The 16,170-nt window shown below is 40.3% G+C and overlaps 1 protein-coding gene across 2 annotated transcripts in view; it reads right to left on the reverse strand.

Moving 5' to 3' along the window:
* Positions 1-16,170, reverse strand: part of trpm4a (transient receptor potential cation channel, subfamily M, member 4a) — a 41,492-nt gene that overhangs the window by 15,287 nt on the left and 10,035 nt on the right. For both annotated transcript variants that reach the window (XM_088436619.1, XM_088436620.1), the window contains exons 5-15: positions 14,348-14,517; positions 13,952-14,129; positions 11,009-11,073; positions 7,841-8,077; positions 6,810-6,912; positions 6,465-6,583; positions 4,725-5,027; positions 4,482-4,583; positions 3,946-4,074; positions 2,367-2,496; positions 1,999-2,144 (exon numbers count right to left, since the gene is read on the reverse strand). In XM_088436619.1, the coding sequence (XP_088292745.1) occupies positions 1,999-2,144; positions 2,367-2,496; positions 3,946-4,074; positions 4,482-4,583; positions 4,725-5,027; positions 6,465-6,583; positions 6,810-6,912; positions 7,841-8,077; positions 11,009-11,073; positions 13,952-14,129; positions 14,348-14,517 (1,682 nt within the window). The remainder of the gene's footprint in view (positions 1-1,998; positions 2,145-2,366; positions 2,497-3,945; positions 4,075-4,481; positions 4,584-4,724; positions 5,028-6,464; positions 6,584-6,809; positions 6,913-7,840; positions 8,078-11,008; positions 11,074-13,951; positions 14,130-14,347; positions 14,518-16,170) is intronic.

Raw genomic sequence — 16,170 nt, forward strand, 5'->3', positions numbered from 1 at the left:
CTTTTAAGATGGCTGTGATTCAACCATTACTTAAGAAACCTCACCTAGATCCTGAAGATCTCGCTAACTATAGGCCAGTGTCACACCTTCCGTTTATCGCCAAAATTCTTGAGAAAGTTGTAGCACGACAGCTTAGCGATTTTATGATAGACAACAATAGATTTGAACTCCTTCAGTCAGGTTTTAGGGCCAACCACTCAACTGAGACAGCCCTAGTAAAAGTGACGAATGATCTTCTATTAGCCTTGGATTCCAATGTCTCATCAGTACTATTACTCCTTGATCTTAGTGCCGCATTTGACACTATTGATCATCATATTCTTATAGAACGTCTTCGATCATGTGTTGGTATCTCGGGATCAGCACTTTCTTGGTTCAGATCTTACATCCTGGGAAGGACGCATAGTGTTTCTTATGGTGATGCGATCTCTGAGTCTTTCTCCGTCTCATGTGGTGTCCCGCAGGGGTCAGTACTTGGTCCCTTACTGTTCAACATCTACATGATTCCTCTCGGCGATATTATACGCAAACATGCTATTAGTTTTCATTGCTATGCTGATGATACCCAACTCTATATGCCCCTAGAAATAACGGATCCGTGCAAGTGCAGTAAACTGGAGGCTTGCCTTGCCGAGATTAAACAATGGATGTCTTCCAATTTTCTGCTTCTCAACCCTAATAAAACTGAGATGTTAGTTATTGGCCCTGCTCATCATCAGCACTTGCTTAAGAATACCACGCTGAACCTAGAAAACTGTATTATTTCCCAAAGTAGTTCTGCAAAAAATCTCGGCGTGATATTTGACTCCACTCTCTCCTTTCGAACACATATTAATAACATGACAAGAACGGCGTTTTTTCACCTCCGCAATATAGCTAAAATTCGCCCCATTCTTTCTCTTAGCGATGCAGAAACATTAATTCATGCATTTGTTACGTCGCGCCTAGACTATTGCAACATTTTGTTTTCTGGACTTCCCATGTCCTACATTAAAAGCCTGCAGTGTGTACAGAATGCAGCAGCGAGACTATTGACAAGGACGAGAAAGTTTGATCATATTACTCCGATTCTAGCTGACCTGCATTGGCTTCCAATACACGTGAGATGTGATTTTAAGGTGTTGTTAATTACTTATAAAATTCTACACGGTTTAGCTCCTTCCTATCTCGTCGACTTAGTATCACCTTATGTTCCGCCCCGACAACTTCGATCGCAAAATGCCGGTTTGCTATCGACCCCACGGGCTAAAAAGAAGTCTGCGGGATCAAGGGCATTTTCCATTCGCGCGCCAGTACTATGGAATGCCCTACCTATGGAAGTTCGCGCAGCCACCTCAGTAGAAATCTTTAAATCCCGACTAAAAACACATTTATATTCAAAAGCATTTAGTTAATTTAGCCTGTCTGTAGCCTTCTTCCTTTTTCTTTTTTCCTGCCCCCCTCTTCCGGCTGGGGGAGGGGGCTAGCTAGATGGTGAGGGTTGACTTGACCGCCTCCATTGGGTCCTGCGTTGGTCGACCATCATGGGTTAGGAGTTCGGCCGTCTGCAGTCCACCTGGCTGGAATGTGGGATGGTTCCTGCCCAATGGCCTTGCCTGCTGTCAAGACATCACTGCACTATATAGCACATTATGTTTTCTGTAATTTATGTTGTTTCTGTGTCTGGTACATGCAGCATCCACTTCAACCTGTGGGCCTGGAAGGGGGCTCCTCCCACCTGTGGTCCCTTCTGGAGGTTTCTGATTTTCCCCTAATTTGGGGTTTTTGAGTTTTTCCTTCCCCTTCTGGGAGCTTTGACAGGGGATGCTGTTGTGTACCCTATACTGAAAAGATGTCTTTGTACGACCTCTTTTCATTCTGTGAAGCCCTTTGAGACTTCGGTGATTTAGGGCTATATAAATAAAATTTGATTGATTGATTGATTGATGACTTTGGCAATTATGCTATGTGTCTGACAATATAAATTAAACCAAGTAAACTGGTAGTGTAAGAATCAACCTGAACTCCGTCATGGCTGAAGAACTGGCGAGCATCAGCTGAAGTAGCCATCTGGAGACATGTAGTTCCAAGCCACGCTGGAGACTTTCTTATCAAGAGGCTAAAGGAACGTCTCTCGCTGCTCTGGTAACATTCTCCAAATACATCTGAATACCACACAAAGTAATAAAAAAAAGAAAAAAAAAAGATAAATATATAATAGTAATGATATCATTGTACAGTGCTGATATAAACTCTGTACTTGTCTGATAGCCCTTCCTAAGAAATGAAATGTAAATGTTGTGAATATTTAAAATCACCTCACAAGGTTTCAATTGATTAGTGATGTGCTGGGTGGGGAGGACAGTGAGTGTACTACTCTGACTCACCATGAGCAAGATCCTCAAACTTCTGTGCAAGTTCTGTCATGGCCACCTTGCTCTCAGTCTCACTTTCAAGGTGAGAAAGTTCTCTCAGCAGCTTACAGCCACCCAGGGCACTCAGCACCGACTCTCCTGCCTGACCAGGAACAGAGATACAGGCTGCATCATGCTCAGTAAATTATATCATACAAAAATATCAAACTTGTGTCCTTGAGGGCCTGTAACCTGCATATTTTCATTGCTTTCTCTTTCCAATACACCCGGCTCAAATTATTAGGATCTTTAGCAAGCTCCTGTAGAAGTTGATGAGCTATTCAAATGATTAGCTTATCAAAAAAACTTTGCAGGAGCTTGATAAGAATCATAATCACATGAATCAGGTGTGTTAGAAATGTGATACATCAAATAAATGTTTAAAAATCAATTACTGTATTTCTTAGAGTAGGAGTCAAGTTTTTTTTTTTTTCGTAATTTTCAACCCCCATATTAAGGGGGGTTGACTTGCAACAGCAAAACTCAAAACAGACCAATTTTTCCCTCATATCTGTGTTTGAATAACATTAACTTGAATGTGAAATAAGTGATATCACGTCATTTACAAAGCTTAAAATGAATATCCTTTAACTCGACATAGTATGCATCTGTTTTGGAGCGTTTGCACAGAATATCGAAAGATGCGCTTTTGTCAACTGCCCCGTTACCGCCTCTTTGCTGTCAACAACGAAGCTGCGTGGATTATTTTTCCGGTGAAATTTGACGCATTATGAAAAGGAAAAGATGGCTTGATTTGTTTCCTTCATCCCTTATATGCGTGCTTGAACAAACCGGCATGGATGTCAGGTAGGTGGGGAGAGAAACAGCGAAGGGCAAATTTCCACGCTCTAATCTCACAACAGTCGTCACTTGGGGAAAGAACATCCTGAGTAAAATGAGCAGCAAATTTTTTCCAAAAGCCTCCATTTCAAACAAATTGGACGGGTCCGGGAATGACTACTCGTGGTTTAGTAATGAAAATGTTGCGCAAAATGACAAGCAGGAAGAAGAGGACGTGCATGAGTTAAATGGGAGGGTCTATTTTCTGTGTCAGATCGTGATGATGTCTTTTAGAGCGTTTTGACAAATTAATTTTCAGTTATGTCAAAAAATAAAGTGTTGAAACTTTAAATCATTTTATTTTTGCAGCATTAGTTTCACAATTTGCATCTAAATGCACACGTACATTCCCTCACACTTGTCTCAACCCCCCAAAAAGACGCAACAATGTTATTCAATAAACAATGAAGGAATGCGTATAAAAGTACCGCCATTTTGTCATTTTAATAACACACACCATGTGTTATAATTGTACAGCCATGATCTATGTAATCACTGAAGTCAGGGGTAGCCCTAGACTCGCGTCTTTGTAAAAATCACCCAATTTTAAGTAAAAAAAAGGGGGAGTCGGTTTGCAAGCAAGGTTGACTTCTAGTCCCGAGAAATATGGTAACTCTCAGTGCATGTGTCCAGTGATAAAATGCAAATGTTATGGTCCAAAAGCAAGAAAAAAAGAAAGAAGAAAAAAAATATTTTTCTTTTCGAGCCTCACCATCTCCCAGAAGTAAATGGCCATCTCGCTACGGTTCTGCAAGACAGCCCAGATGAAGAGTGCTGCCCAGGGAGACTTGCAACGTTGGTCGCGGTATGCACATTTCCCCTGCAACATCTTGATGACTTGCTGAGAGAAAAAAATAGAGAGGGCTTGGGGTCTATGTTCCAGAAATAACTTTCTTTAAGACAGTGATTCTCAATTATATTTTACCAAGCCCTCCTATGAAAGAGAACCCCTCCCACACTCAATGCACTGACTATAGATAAGGTTATTATCTATAAAAGTTTTATGTGTGTATACCTAAACCTGTATCTTTTTTAACATGAACAAAAATAAAAAGCAATATAAATCAACTTTCAACAACCGTCAATTATCTTTTACAGTATTTATACAGGTTACAGCTTAGTCTAAAAATAAAAAAAACTGCATGAAATGCACCCCCCCGGGAGGGGGGACGTGCCCCACTATTTGAGAAGCACTGCCTTAAGCATTGATTACAACTTAAAGAAGAAATAAATTTGCTGGGTACTAACTCTTTGGGCCTTCCAAATGCTGGATTTGGGGTCCAGACCCAGGGCTTCATAATAGAAAGGCTGACAAACGTCTCCCAGCAAGTCCCACAGCACACGGGATACCTGTAGAATCAACAAAAAACAGTATGATGATCAGACTTCAATTTCAAGTCAGTAATTTATTTGCGTGAATGGGAATCACTTATACAATTAAAAGTGTAAGGATGTAGAAGATCATTGTGATATGCATTTTGGTAGATTCACCTCAAACAAGCTTAGCTGTTGTGCTGAAGCAAGTCCGGACATTTCATTTTGAGTGCTATTTAGTAGTCCCAGTTTCGTTCCATTCAAACTGTACAGGGATCCAGACAGGCTTAGGCGGTCACTTAAATGTCTCTGGAGGAGAGTGTAGACCACAGCACTGTCTGAGATCGAGCGGTACAAGCTCTCCAAGCGTTCATACGTCAGGTAGTCCAGGATGTTCAGACCGTTCTCACAAAAGAGACGCACAAACTGAGGCTTGTCATTAATTAAAGCATCTGTCATGGAGTCATCCAGGTCCTGGTACTGAAAATACAAGCATCTTGTCAACATCGATAACAACAGATAATGTGGCGATGAGTTTCCAAACAAATGGGATGCGCGCTGGAGGAGAAATTAGTGTGTTCTTTAAAAAGGTCTACACGAAGCTGCATTTTCAGGGATCGAAACACTCTTGAGCCTTTGGAACAGTTCTACAGAAAAAATATATGCTCGACATTATTATTATTATTATTATGACTATTGTTGTTATTATTGTTGTTGTTGTTGTTGTTGTATTAACATAACCAGCAGGGGTGTCAAACTCCATTTTGTAATTACAACTTCCACAACTTGGTTGTGGGTTTATTTTGGGGTGTTCTGTTCCTTTCGGTTAACATAGTTCCTGTTTCAGCTCCATGTGTCACCTTGCAAGAGTTTTAATTTGATCCACCTGTCTGCATTTACCTGCCCCTCGTGTGTCCACCAATCCGCATCCTGTTCCTATTGTTTCATTCCCAGCTGTTGCACGTCTGAGTAATTGGTGTGTGTGTTTGTGTGTGTGCGTGTGTATTTAAGCCCAATGTTTGTTACAGCTAGTGTCGGATCATTGGTGCAAATCATGTGTGTCATTAGTCTCGGTTCCATAGTCTTTTGTCACTCGTCTCTGTATCCCTGTGCCCACCTGCCCATAGAGTCTTTCCGTTTTGCCAGGCTGCGCCTTGTTAATTTTTTGCTGTGCCATTTCCTGCCTTTGTTCCTGCCTGCCCAACCACGAAATAAAATGGACTATTACACGCATCTTTTGCCTCTGAGCCTTTCTCCACGATCCCCTGCATCACGCTGGCATTTCTCCCCGCCAGGCTGCCCCGTGACAGATTTATTGTTGAAGTTACTGTCAGAAAACTAGCCAAAACATTTAGCAAAATCTCAGTTTTATTATTTATTATACATGAAGCGTTCAAATTTTGGAAATGAGTTTAACGAGGGATCATGTAAATTGACATGATTTGCTTTCAAGTGACACATAAAATGATATGGCGGGCTGTATGTGGCCCCCAGGCCTTGAGTTTGGCACCTGTGGTCGACAGTATGTGCACACAGGCCTCCATGTGCTATAAAATACCAAATAGCTCAACACCACTCAATCAGAATGGTAATACGTAATTTATGATACTTTCACATCATTGCAGCGGACGGAGAGTAGAATTATAAAATTCGATGCCATTAATGGTAGTGCAAATTGGGCAGTTAATACCATATGTAGGAGCTCATAATAATTATTGCTGTCTAACTAAATCCAGAACAGGCATTGTATAAAATGAACATATTGAAAAGAAAAAAAATTGCTGGAATACTTTTTAGATATAAATGCCCTGTGATAGACAGCCACAAGCTTAATATAGTATGTACTGTAGGTGTACTAAGTAAGTACTATGTTGTCCAACAGAACAATCATGTTCCAGTTAATAGAGTCATTCTAACCGTCCACTGTATGTTTCCAGTGAAGAGTTCTGCTTTTGCGATGTCCACCCTGTTCCAAGCCACGGCCAGTTTCAACTCTTGAATGTACTCACTGGCATCACTGGACAGACGTTTACTAGCTTGACACAAAAAAAAAACACATTGACACCAATGTCGCATAACTGGAGGTGAAAGTCATGCCAGAAGTAACAAGAAATAACGCCAGCGTATTTGATGAAACCCATACGCATGACCAACATGAACAAGCATGAAACGCATGGTGTAAAAACAGCTGCTTAAGTGCTGGCAGGATTTGTTCATTATGGATTGACACAATGTTTGCGTTCAGTTAAATTATGTATGTACCTCTTACAAGGGCTTTGAGAAGGACGGTATCAAAATCATACAGTCCTTCTTGTTCTGCATGGAAAACAGTGATGAGCTCTCTGTTGTGGTAAATACTCAGAGCCTGGAGACACAACAAGTGTAAGAAAAAGAAGTTAGCATTTTGAAATGCAAATTGTGAGTCAAGTCTTTCAACTCAGAAAATATTACAAAAGTTCAATTGGTTCTATTCAAATAGTTGGATTCACGACAGACAGGTTGGCACGCCTGGCTCACAGTTTAGAGCTATTGGGTTCAATTCCAGCTAGCCAGGGCCTTCCTGCGTGGAGCTTACATGTTCTCCCTGTGTCATCTGTAGGTCTTCTCCAGGCACTCCAGTCTCCTCCCACATTCCAAAACGATGCATGGGAGGTATATTGGGCAATTCAAAATGCCTATAGGTGTGATTGTTAGTGTGAATGTTTTTTTTTGTCTCTGTGTGCCAGTAAAGGGTGACCGCCACCGCACCTGAATCAAATGATCATGATCATTATCGTGCTCCTGCAGAGCTTCCTGATGAACTCATCATTTGAATCAGGTGCAAGAGAGGAGGGTTACTGAAAAAATGCTGGATAGGTGCCCTCGAGGACCGGAGTTGATGATCCCTGCTCTAGATGCTTTTTGGAGAAAAAAAAAAGTCTGTAAAAAGACTGTTTTGGCAATACTGGGTAGCCTGCTCAATAACCTGTTCCATTACCCCCACCCATTCATGTTAATGAAATCTGTACTCGGATCTGCACTCGGGTTCCTGAACTATGTAGGTGGACATGCTAACCACCGCTCCACCAAGACGCCCACTTCCCACTAAGTAAGTGACATGTACTATGTTATATTATTCTATTGAAATATGCAAAGGAAAAAGTCATTTGCAAATTTTAACAGAACGTTTCAGTTTACTATTATGAAGACATCTAGGAACCATTTTAAGTAATGAAAAATGTCACTGTCAATGTTTGAGTCATTTATATTTTACTAAGTGTGCAAATGCCAGTTAAGAGTGCAGTCTAACTCACGCTGTCCACCAGCTTTTCCAGGTCACTTTCTCCTTGGAAGAATCTTTTGATTTTTTCGCGAACAAGGTCGCGGATGTCTGTTAGATACTCTGCAATTTCGCCCATTGTTGATGGGGGCGTCAGGCTGATGGAAGTGCAGGCAAGACACAATAAAAGTTCATTGATAAAATCTGCAGCTGGACCAGTTCCTGCAAGAACCAGCCAGGGCGTAGATCTCTTCAGAGATGTATCTACTCTCTAGAAACAGAGCAAATGCATAAAAATGAATAAGGTAGTTCTATGTGGGCAGAACATCATTGAGTTTAAATCTCCAGGAAGAAAATTGATAGAGGTTTCTAATGAAATAAATAAAAGGTAAATACAAATCAGAACAAGGATGGATTTGCCATACGGCACACCTGGTGAGCATTGTCCTTGTGAGCTGTCAAGCCAATGTAGGTTGATTGCAAAATGCTTTTATTGTTATCATGATTATTATTACTATTATTATTTTGACATGGGTTGCGTATTAGAAAAACCCATGTGAGGTGGTTCATTTTCCATGAAGTATAACTCTGTATCTGGATCATGCACAAAACAAGAAGCCTTTCACAAGTGCTTTTTTGAAGATATGACAATCTGCTGATTTGAATGTCTGGATACCAGAAAGCTCTACTCCAGTGCTGTTTCCCAGTCAGTTAAAAACTATTTGCAAGGATTTGGCAACAGGGTAACTGAGGAGAATATGTTGGCCAAAAAGCTTAGCAGTGTTGTGCAACAGGCTGAAGGCAAAAAACAGTAAAAGATGGATCAACCGTTGAGCACAAAATTTAAGAATGATTAAAAACAAAATTGATATGTTGGAGGATTTTATGTTGAAAGTCATACTGAAACAAATTCTTATGGCCAAGGACACTGACTCTGTGAAAGACAAACTTTCAATTATTTCCATGGATGAGGAAAGAGATGTTTAATTATTGTCATTGCCCAAATAAAATACATTTAAGATGCAATTATTTATTTATTTATTTTACCAAAAAATGGAAGCCAAAAGTATGGGTATGCTCTATAAACAATAACTTAACACATAAGCCAAGTTTTGAAGCCCAGAAGTGCATTTTTATATTGGCCGTATTCTTACTTCCAATCATTGCCATAACGGGATGGGCTGGAGGGCGGACATGATTTGGCTATTAGCAGAAGTGCCTGTTGCATCTAACAGCTGCTTGTCTTAGCTGAAGTTGTTCCAGCATTATTTTCAGTAAAAGAAGTGAGCAGACTGAACCAACGTCCAAGTCCATCCTTGTTCCCACGCAGGAATATTACTAAAGCCGAGAGGACCATTTAAAGCTGATTCAATTAGGAGTGCACCAGTTAGAGATCACAAAAAAGTATTCCATTTGACTCGATTATTAAATGCGGTCTTTTGGCATATACAGTGATCCCTCCTACTTCGCGGTCTCAGATATCGCAGTCTCAGTACTTTGCGGGTTTTTCCAGGTAAAATTAAAAATATTTCAAAATAAATCATTTAAAAAAATGCACAAATATCGAAAAAAAATTGAAAAAAGCGAAAAAGTACATTAAACCATACTGTATTCATCAAATAACTAAGTAATGTTAGTTAATAACTATGTTAAGAATTCTTCAAGCGTTAGAGTTTGTGACGTTTTTTTTTATCTTATTCTGAAATGTATGCTTTTAATTTGTCGGGTCGCGTTGCATTTCCGTTTCCTGTTTTAAGTTCTCTGTGCGTCATTCGGCTCGTTAAGGTGACGTAGTGAATGACAACGTAAACTCATATTTATAGTTTATCATTTATGTTGATAACGCACGCTACTGCCTATGTTTAGTAAGCGATGAGTGTTTATTCTGTTTATGTGTTCATTTGTGTAGAGGTTGCACTTTATAGTTAGTAGTTGTTGCTAACCCGCTAACGTCGGCTAAAAATACTGTAAATTCATAGATTAAAGTTCGGCAGTATGTTAGTTTACTGATTTGAAGATTGTTGTTGATTTGTTATTCAACAGTTACTACATGATACACCTTACATGAGCCAAAATAAATGTGAAGTTCAACGTGATGACTTGCGGACTCTTTCACCGGAGTCTTGGTGCAGATAACCAGTCCTGAGAACAAATTCTCAACAAACTAAGTAATATTAGTTCTTTAAAGAATATACAATAATGGTAATAATGTTAATAAGGATAATGTAATGTTAAATCATAGGAGAAAGGAAATAAAATACACACAAAAAAAGGATTGTTTATGGTTACTGCCACTACATTGGGGCGTACATAGAAATCTAGGAACTGATACCCTACTTCGCGGGTTTCAGACTTCGCGGGGGGTTGACACCCCCCATTAACCGTGAAGTAGGGGGGATCACTGTACACACAATCATAAGCTTGGTGGAACACTGATGGTGCGCAACTTTGGGTATTTATGGCAAAATTGCGTCACAGGGAGAAGGATAAATTTCTTTGAGCGCATTCACATTACAGTGTGTGAAGTCTGAAACACACTTAACTTAACCCGCAACAAATATATTTCTTACAGATATGAACTCAAGAAAATATGAAGAGTTTAGGAAGTTGAGATTTATTCAGTTTTACTATGATTTTTTTACATTTTCCCCATTTTTTGATGTGTCTTGTACATGGTAATATAGAAAAAAACTGAATTTAACCCCAAAATTAAGGGTGTGCCCTATTCATAGGTGCATCTTATATTTGGGGAATTATGGTATATTGTGACTATCACAATTTGTCATTGTTAATATATACGTGGAAATTAATTATTTGTCAACATAATGATGCTTGATCAGTTTCTTCATTATTATAATATTTAAATGGGACATCAAGTGAAAATTTTTACAATAATGTGGAGGAGCAGTGACTTGACTCCGGGTTCCTACCGGCTGACCGAGCTTATCTCCCTATCTCTACAGAAGAACCCTGACACCATGCAAAGGAAATTCATTTTAGCCACTTATATCTGGGATCTTGTTCTTTCTGTCACGAGACCATAGGAGAAGGCACGAATGTAGACCGAATAGTAAATCTAGAGTTTCCCCATTTGGTTAAGCTCCTGTGTGTGTGTGTTTGTTGGTGTGCGTGTGTGTGTGTGTGTGTGTGTGTGTGTGTGTGTGTGTGTGTGTGGGGATATGTGGGTGAAAAGGGTTCCCACCTCTAGCATGCGGGCATCCCCTGAGATTAGCATACACAGCACTGGGATTTCAATACTGCCACTACCTGTTGAAACAATAGCAAATTAAAGCAGAAATCAATATCCATCCATCCATTATCTAGAACTGCTTATTCTCACAAGGGTCGCAGGTTTGCTGGTGCCAATCCCAGCTGGCTGCGGGCAGTAGGCGGGGGACGTCCTGAACTGGTTGCCAGCCAGTTGCAGGGCACACAGAAACGAACAACCATTCACACACCATGCTTTTAAAGTGCTCATCTGGCCAAGGATTAGGTTTAGGTTTAGGTTAGTGTTTTGGTATTTCTTTTATATAAACCTATTTGCAGTGTCTTTGTATGCAGTGTGTGTGAGGTAGTTTTGAACTTGTACCGTGCACAACCTTAACCTTGTACAAGATCTGCCTATTAAGTGTAAGAAAGTCACTATAATCTACCTCCACCCTCAGTCAGTTTATTGTGACACCTGCGTTCAGGGTTCTCTGTGAAAATCCAGTACTATGTCCAGTACATAAAGAAACAGTGAAACCTCTCAGAGGTCCCCAACGGCCGGTCCACAGCCCAGTACCGGTTCGTGGATCAACTGGTACCGGGTCGCATGGGCCGCACCCGATATAATGATGTTTTAGAACTGGTTAAGTTTATCCTTTAACAGTTCGTTCATTTGTGCTTTGTTTGGCTTGATCTTTGTTTTTTGGCGGCGCCTCTGGCCGCTGTTGATATTACATTTCGTAATGAGGAAGGACGCTTTGGCTTCACTTGAGAGTAGTCACTGTCGGTGCCACACACGTTGTTCTTTCTCTGAGTGAAATCTGGCCCACGAGTGTCTGTAAATTGTACTTTCTTTATAAGAATGTTGTCATTTATGATATTATGCCCAAAACTAGTTTGTTTGTTGAGCCAATAACTTGTGACTGTTGAAATCACACAAGATAATGTTTGTTCTTATCTTCAGCATGTTATGTAGTGCTGCCTTGTATGCGTTTAGCTCTTTAGCATTTTTGTTTGTGCCAGGTATTTCCCTTTTTGTGCCAGGTATTTCCCTTTGCTATATGTTAGCATATGCAAAGGTTTTGCCTTGATAAGTACTCATTTTTTATATGATTAATTTAATCAATGTAATTTATGTACATTTTAATACTTTTTGAGGCAGCAGCGTCAAAAATATTTCAAGACTCACGCAAGCTGAGGGCTCCTATTAGTTTGTCGTTGGTGAGCTCATACTTCATGTACACTTTATATTTACCAACCCCATGTGTCATGTGTGGTTGGGGTTTGTTTTCTTTGGGTTTTGTTCATGTTCCTAAGTTCTAGTTTCAAGGTTTGTTTCCCTCTGTATCTCCTTTTGCTGTCGGTGTCTCATTAGTTTGATGTTGTTCACCTGCCCGTTTACCTGCCCTCCTTCTCATCCAATCAGCTTCCCCTGCCTTTCGTCCCTCCCCCAGCTGTGTCGTTTCTTCTCGTTAAGTGTGTAGTCTATTTAAATTCCCAGTTTGCATTCGCTTCTTGTCGGGTTTATTTTCCGCGTTGCCTGGCACTTGTTGTACGTCTTCCCCTCGCTATCTTGCCTCGTGCTGCCCTGATCCCATCCTTCTCGTGCTGCCTCCCGTTCCTTGTTGCCCCCAGTAAGTTTCAGTTTAGCGTTTTTTGTTTAGACTTTGTATTTTTCGGTTCTTTCAACCCTGCCTTCGTTGCCATTAAATCAACCTCATTTGAGCCTTACCCCAGCCTGTCCTGCATTTTATTGGTTCCGCCTTTCCCGCATTCCGCACCTCCTCAAACCGCCATGCCCAATCGTGACACCATGGTCCACAATACAAATCAGAAGTCCGTAGTGATAAAAAGGTTGGGGACCCCTGCTCTAAGACATATGCTGTTTTTTTGTTTTTTTTTTTGAAAGAGGTACATTTGTATTTTAAAAAAAAAAGAGAAATACGTTGGCATTTGATTAAAAAATATTAATCACACATATGTATTGAAATTTGCTCATAATTACAGTGCCTTATGATTTCAGGTTGACATGATTACAGTATAGTGCGTAAATAATTGTTATGCGGAAATAACCTTTAATTTGTGTTTTTCATGATCTAAAAAGATCTGAATCGCATTTAAGTCATCAAAGAAATATTGATGGAATAATTTGGTCAACAAAGATATGTTACATTAAGAAGACTGCTTTATGACATGGATAGTTTTATGGGCTAGAATGATTTTCAGTTCACAGTTGTGCATTACCATGAGTATTAGCTTACATTTCTTGATCTCTTAATGTCTTTGAGACCATTTGAATTTGAAGGTGTCTTCAAACATTTGAGATGTACTGTAATGTGTAAATGGACTCTCACTTATGTAGCGCTTTTCTACCTAAGTTACTCAAAGCGCTTTACACTAACTAGTCATTTACCAACTGATGATGCGGCATCAGGAGCAACAGGGGGTTCAGTGTCTTGCTCAAGTACACTTAGACATGGTCTTGTTAGTCGAACTCACGGCCTTTCGGCTGGGATACGACCACTCCACCGCCAAGCCATGTCGCCCGTTAATGTGTGGAATATTGATACTAACCTTCAAGGGGTATGTAAAGGCCATTGAACCGGAAGGGCAAATGATTTTGACCAGAGGTATGGTAGAATTTCAAATGCCGTTTGGGAAATGTGTTAAGTTATTTTATAGTTTACTATGATTGATGGTTTATTATGTTTACGTTTTGAATACGCAGATATGGATGTCACACTCACTGCCGCTGAAAATAATTCCATGGACACAACAGGTGAAGCTGTCAAGCTGTCAATTTTTTGATACACACTACAATTTAGAACCAGAAAGGCACACCAGCTGGGTCCATCCACGGCTCAATCCTCAAGAGCTCCGTATAGGACCGAGGCTCTTAAAGGGTATAAATAAATAACCGGCATATGTTTTTCCTCACCCCAAATGCCAGTGCGTTGATGTGAAATGTAGTCCTCCAGATTGGCACGAAAGGCGGTCTCTCCTCCTCTTCTGCCAGTGCTCCCATCATCCACCAGCAGGAATGCCTGGCAGTTGCTGTCCAGGCAGCAGGTGTCACGTGATATGTTCTGGACATAATAGCGAGCAGGGAAGCTTCCCTTCGAAGACACAAGAGTGTATTTTAGGAATTAAAAGCGTCAAGATGTTTTCTCACTAAAGGCCACACTTGATGATGTCCAGTAACATTGAGCGGCCTGCTTTTGCACTTTTTTCTAAAATAAAGCTTTATTTTGATAACACCAAGGAAGGAATATTGAACTCAGGGTGCCCGCATGATAGAACAAGCACATTGTTATGCACACCAATGAAGGCGTACCTGTGCATTTACAAGCTGCTGCCTGTTGTGCACAATGCCCCAGGGTGCAAGTCCCACAGCTATGACTTTCTTCTTTGAGAGAGCCGGAGCTGCAGCGTCATGGTCCCTGACTGCCTCACCAACACAGCGGGCCACGCCTTCACGGAGACCCCCCGTCAAGATCCAGGCCCCTGGAGAGGATAGGGCAAAAGATGGGCGTAACATTAAACAAGAAAACAAGGGCCTTGAATCCTGTATCTGAATAAAATTTACAGTTAAGTCAAATATACTGTATGGTTAAATTACATTTCTATTGGTGAATCTTTGGTGAGTCTTGAAACTGACAGGGGAAAAAAGGGTTAAAAACCAGTCAGATGTCATTTCAATCGATTACAATGTTTACTATTCCGATGTATACAATGGCTTGCAAAAGTATTCATAGTTTAAGTCTAATACCATTTTGTCACAAGTTCTAATTTTGAAGTTGAAGGGAAATTTTACGAAAAATATCAAATATATGAAAAATACAAAATATCCAAAATTTGAAGTCCACTTACTGTAACTGTGACACTCCAAAGTAAAAACCAGTGCAATTAATTGCATGTTAGTGGTCATTAAATTATGGGCCTGCTGCAGAATAGTCTTGTCCTACAGTTGTATTTTTCATTTAATTTAGTTTCTCTCTTTGTCTCCTATTTTTTTATTTCCTGTAAAGGTATTCTGTGCTTTCTTTGTGTAAATGCTATAAATCTTTTGGTTAAAAAGAAAGGCTACTGTTTGAAATCAGGACTGAAATAAATACCACATTCCTGTTTTTTGTGATTTTTTTTTCTCCTCACATTTCTTCCTAAATGTTCCAAACCATTCACACCCTTACTCAGTACAGGCATGTTTGTTACTTATCATTGTCAAATTGCATTCATTCCCTGTCATTGTATATTAATGATGAACCTTTCCAAAATGGTACCACACCCATTTCCTCTACAAATTCACCACGCCTGATCTTTTCATTTGCTTGCCTCTACCCTGTTTTACCTGCCAGCCATAGACATTTAATTAGCTCAACCAGCTGTACCTGTGCTCACACGCCTACAGTTCTGAAAGCCTGCCTTCTCAGGAAATCTTGTGCTACTCCTTCAGGCTCGGGCCCAAGACTACATGGTTTGATCTGGTTTCCAAGGAAAAATTTTGGATGGCCATTGGGTGAATTGAACATACTAAATTGTTCTTAGGTGTGACTGAGTTTGTGATTGGTTCTTCGTCTCTGTGTGCCCTGTGATTGGGTGGCAACCAGTTCAGAGTGTCCTCCGCCGACTGCGTGGACCCAGCTGGGATAGGCACCAACAAGCCTATGACCCTTGTAAGGATAAGCGGTTCTAGAAAATGTAACAAAACAAACCCCAAAATATTGCAAAATCTCAACTTAATTATACATGACAAGTTAAAATTTTGGAACTGGGTTCAGCAAAGATCATGGAAATTTACAGGATTTGCTTTTGTGGGCCACATAAAATGAAGTGGCGGGCCGGATTTGGCCCCCCGGCCTTGAGTTTGACACCAGTGCTAAAGAGTGACAATGTAAACAATCTCATTCACACCCTCATGAGAATGATACATAGCACCTACAGCGAGTTGAAGCCACTTCAGTAAACAGAAAAATGCACAATGAATGCGGATGCTGAGCTTCATGAAGACAAAACGAAAACTATTATGCAGGGCCTGCATTGTTCTTGCAGATTGTCTCCAATATGGTGATTAGCTATTGCTTCTCAACTAGCTTGTTTGTTACCAATAAGTTGGAGTTACGTTTACGTTCACATTCTTTTCAGTCTTGTCAAATAAGG

The sequence above is a fragment of the Hippichthys cyanospilos genome, chromosome 16 (genome assembly GCF_059441005.1).
Source record: "Hippichthys cyanospilos isolate Australia breed blue-spotted pipefish chromosome 16, RoL_Hcya_1.0, whole genome shotgun sequence".
NCBI classification, from domain to species: domain Eukaryota; kingdom Metazoa; phylum Chordata; class Actinopteri; order Syngnathiformes; family Syngnathidae; genus Hippichthys; species Hippichthys cyanospilos.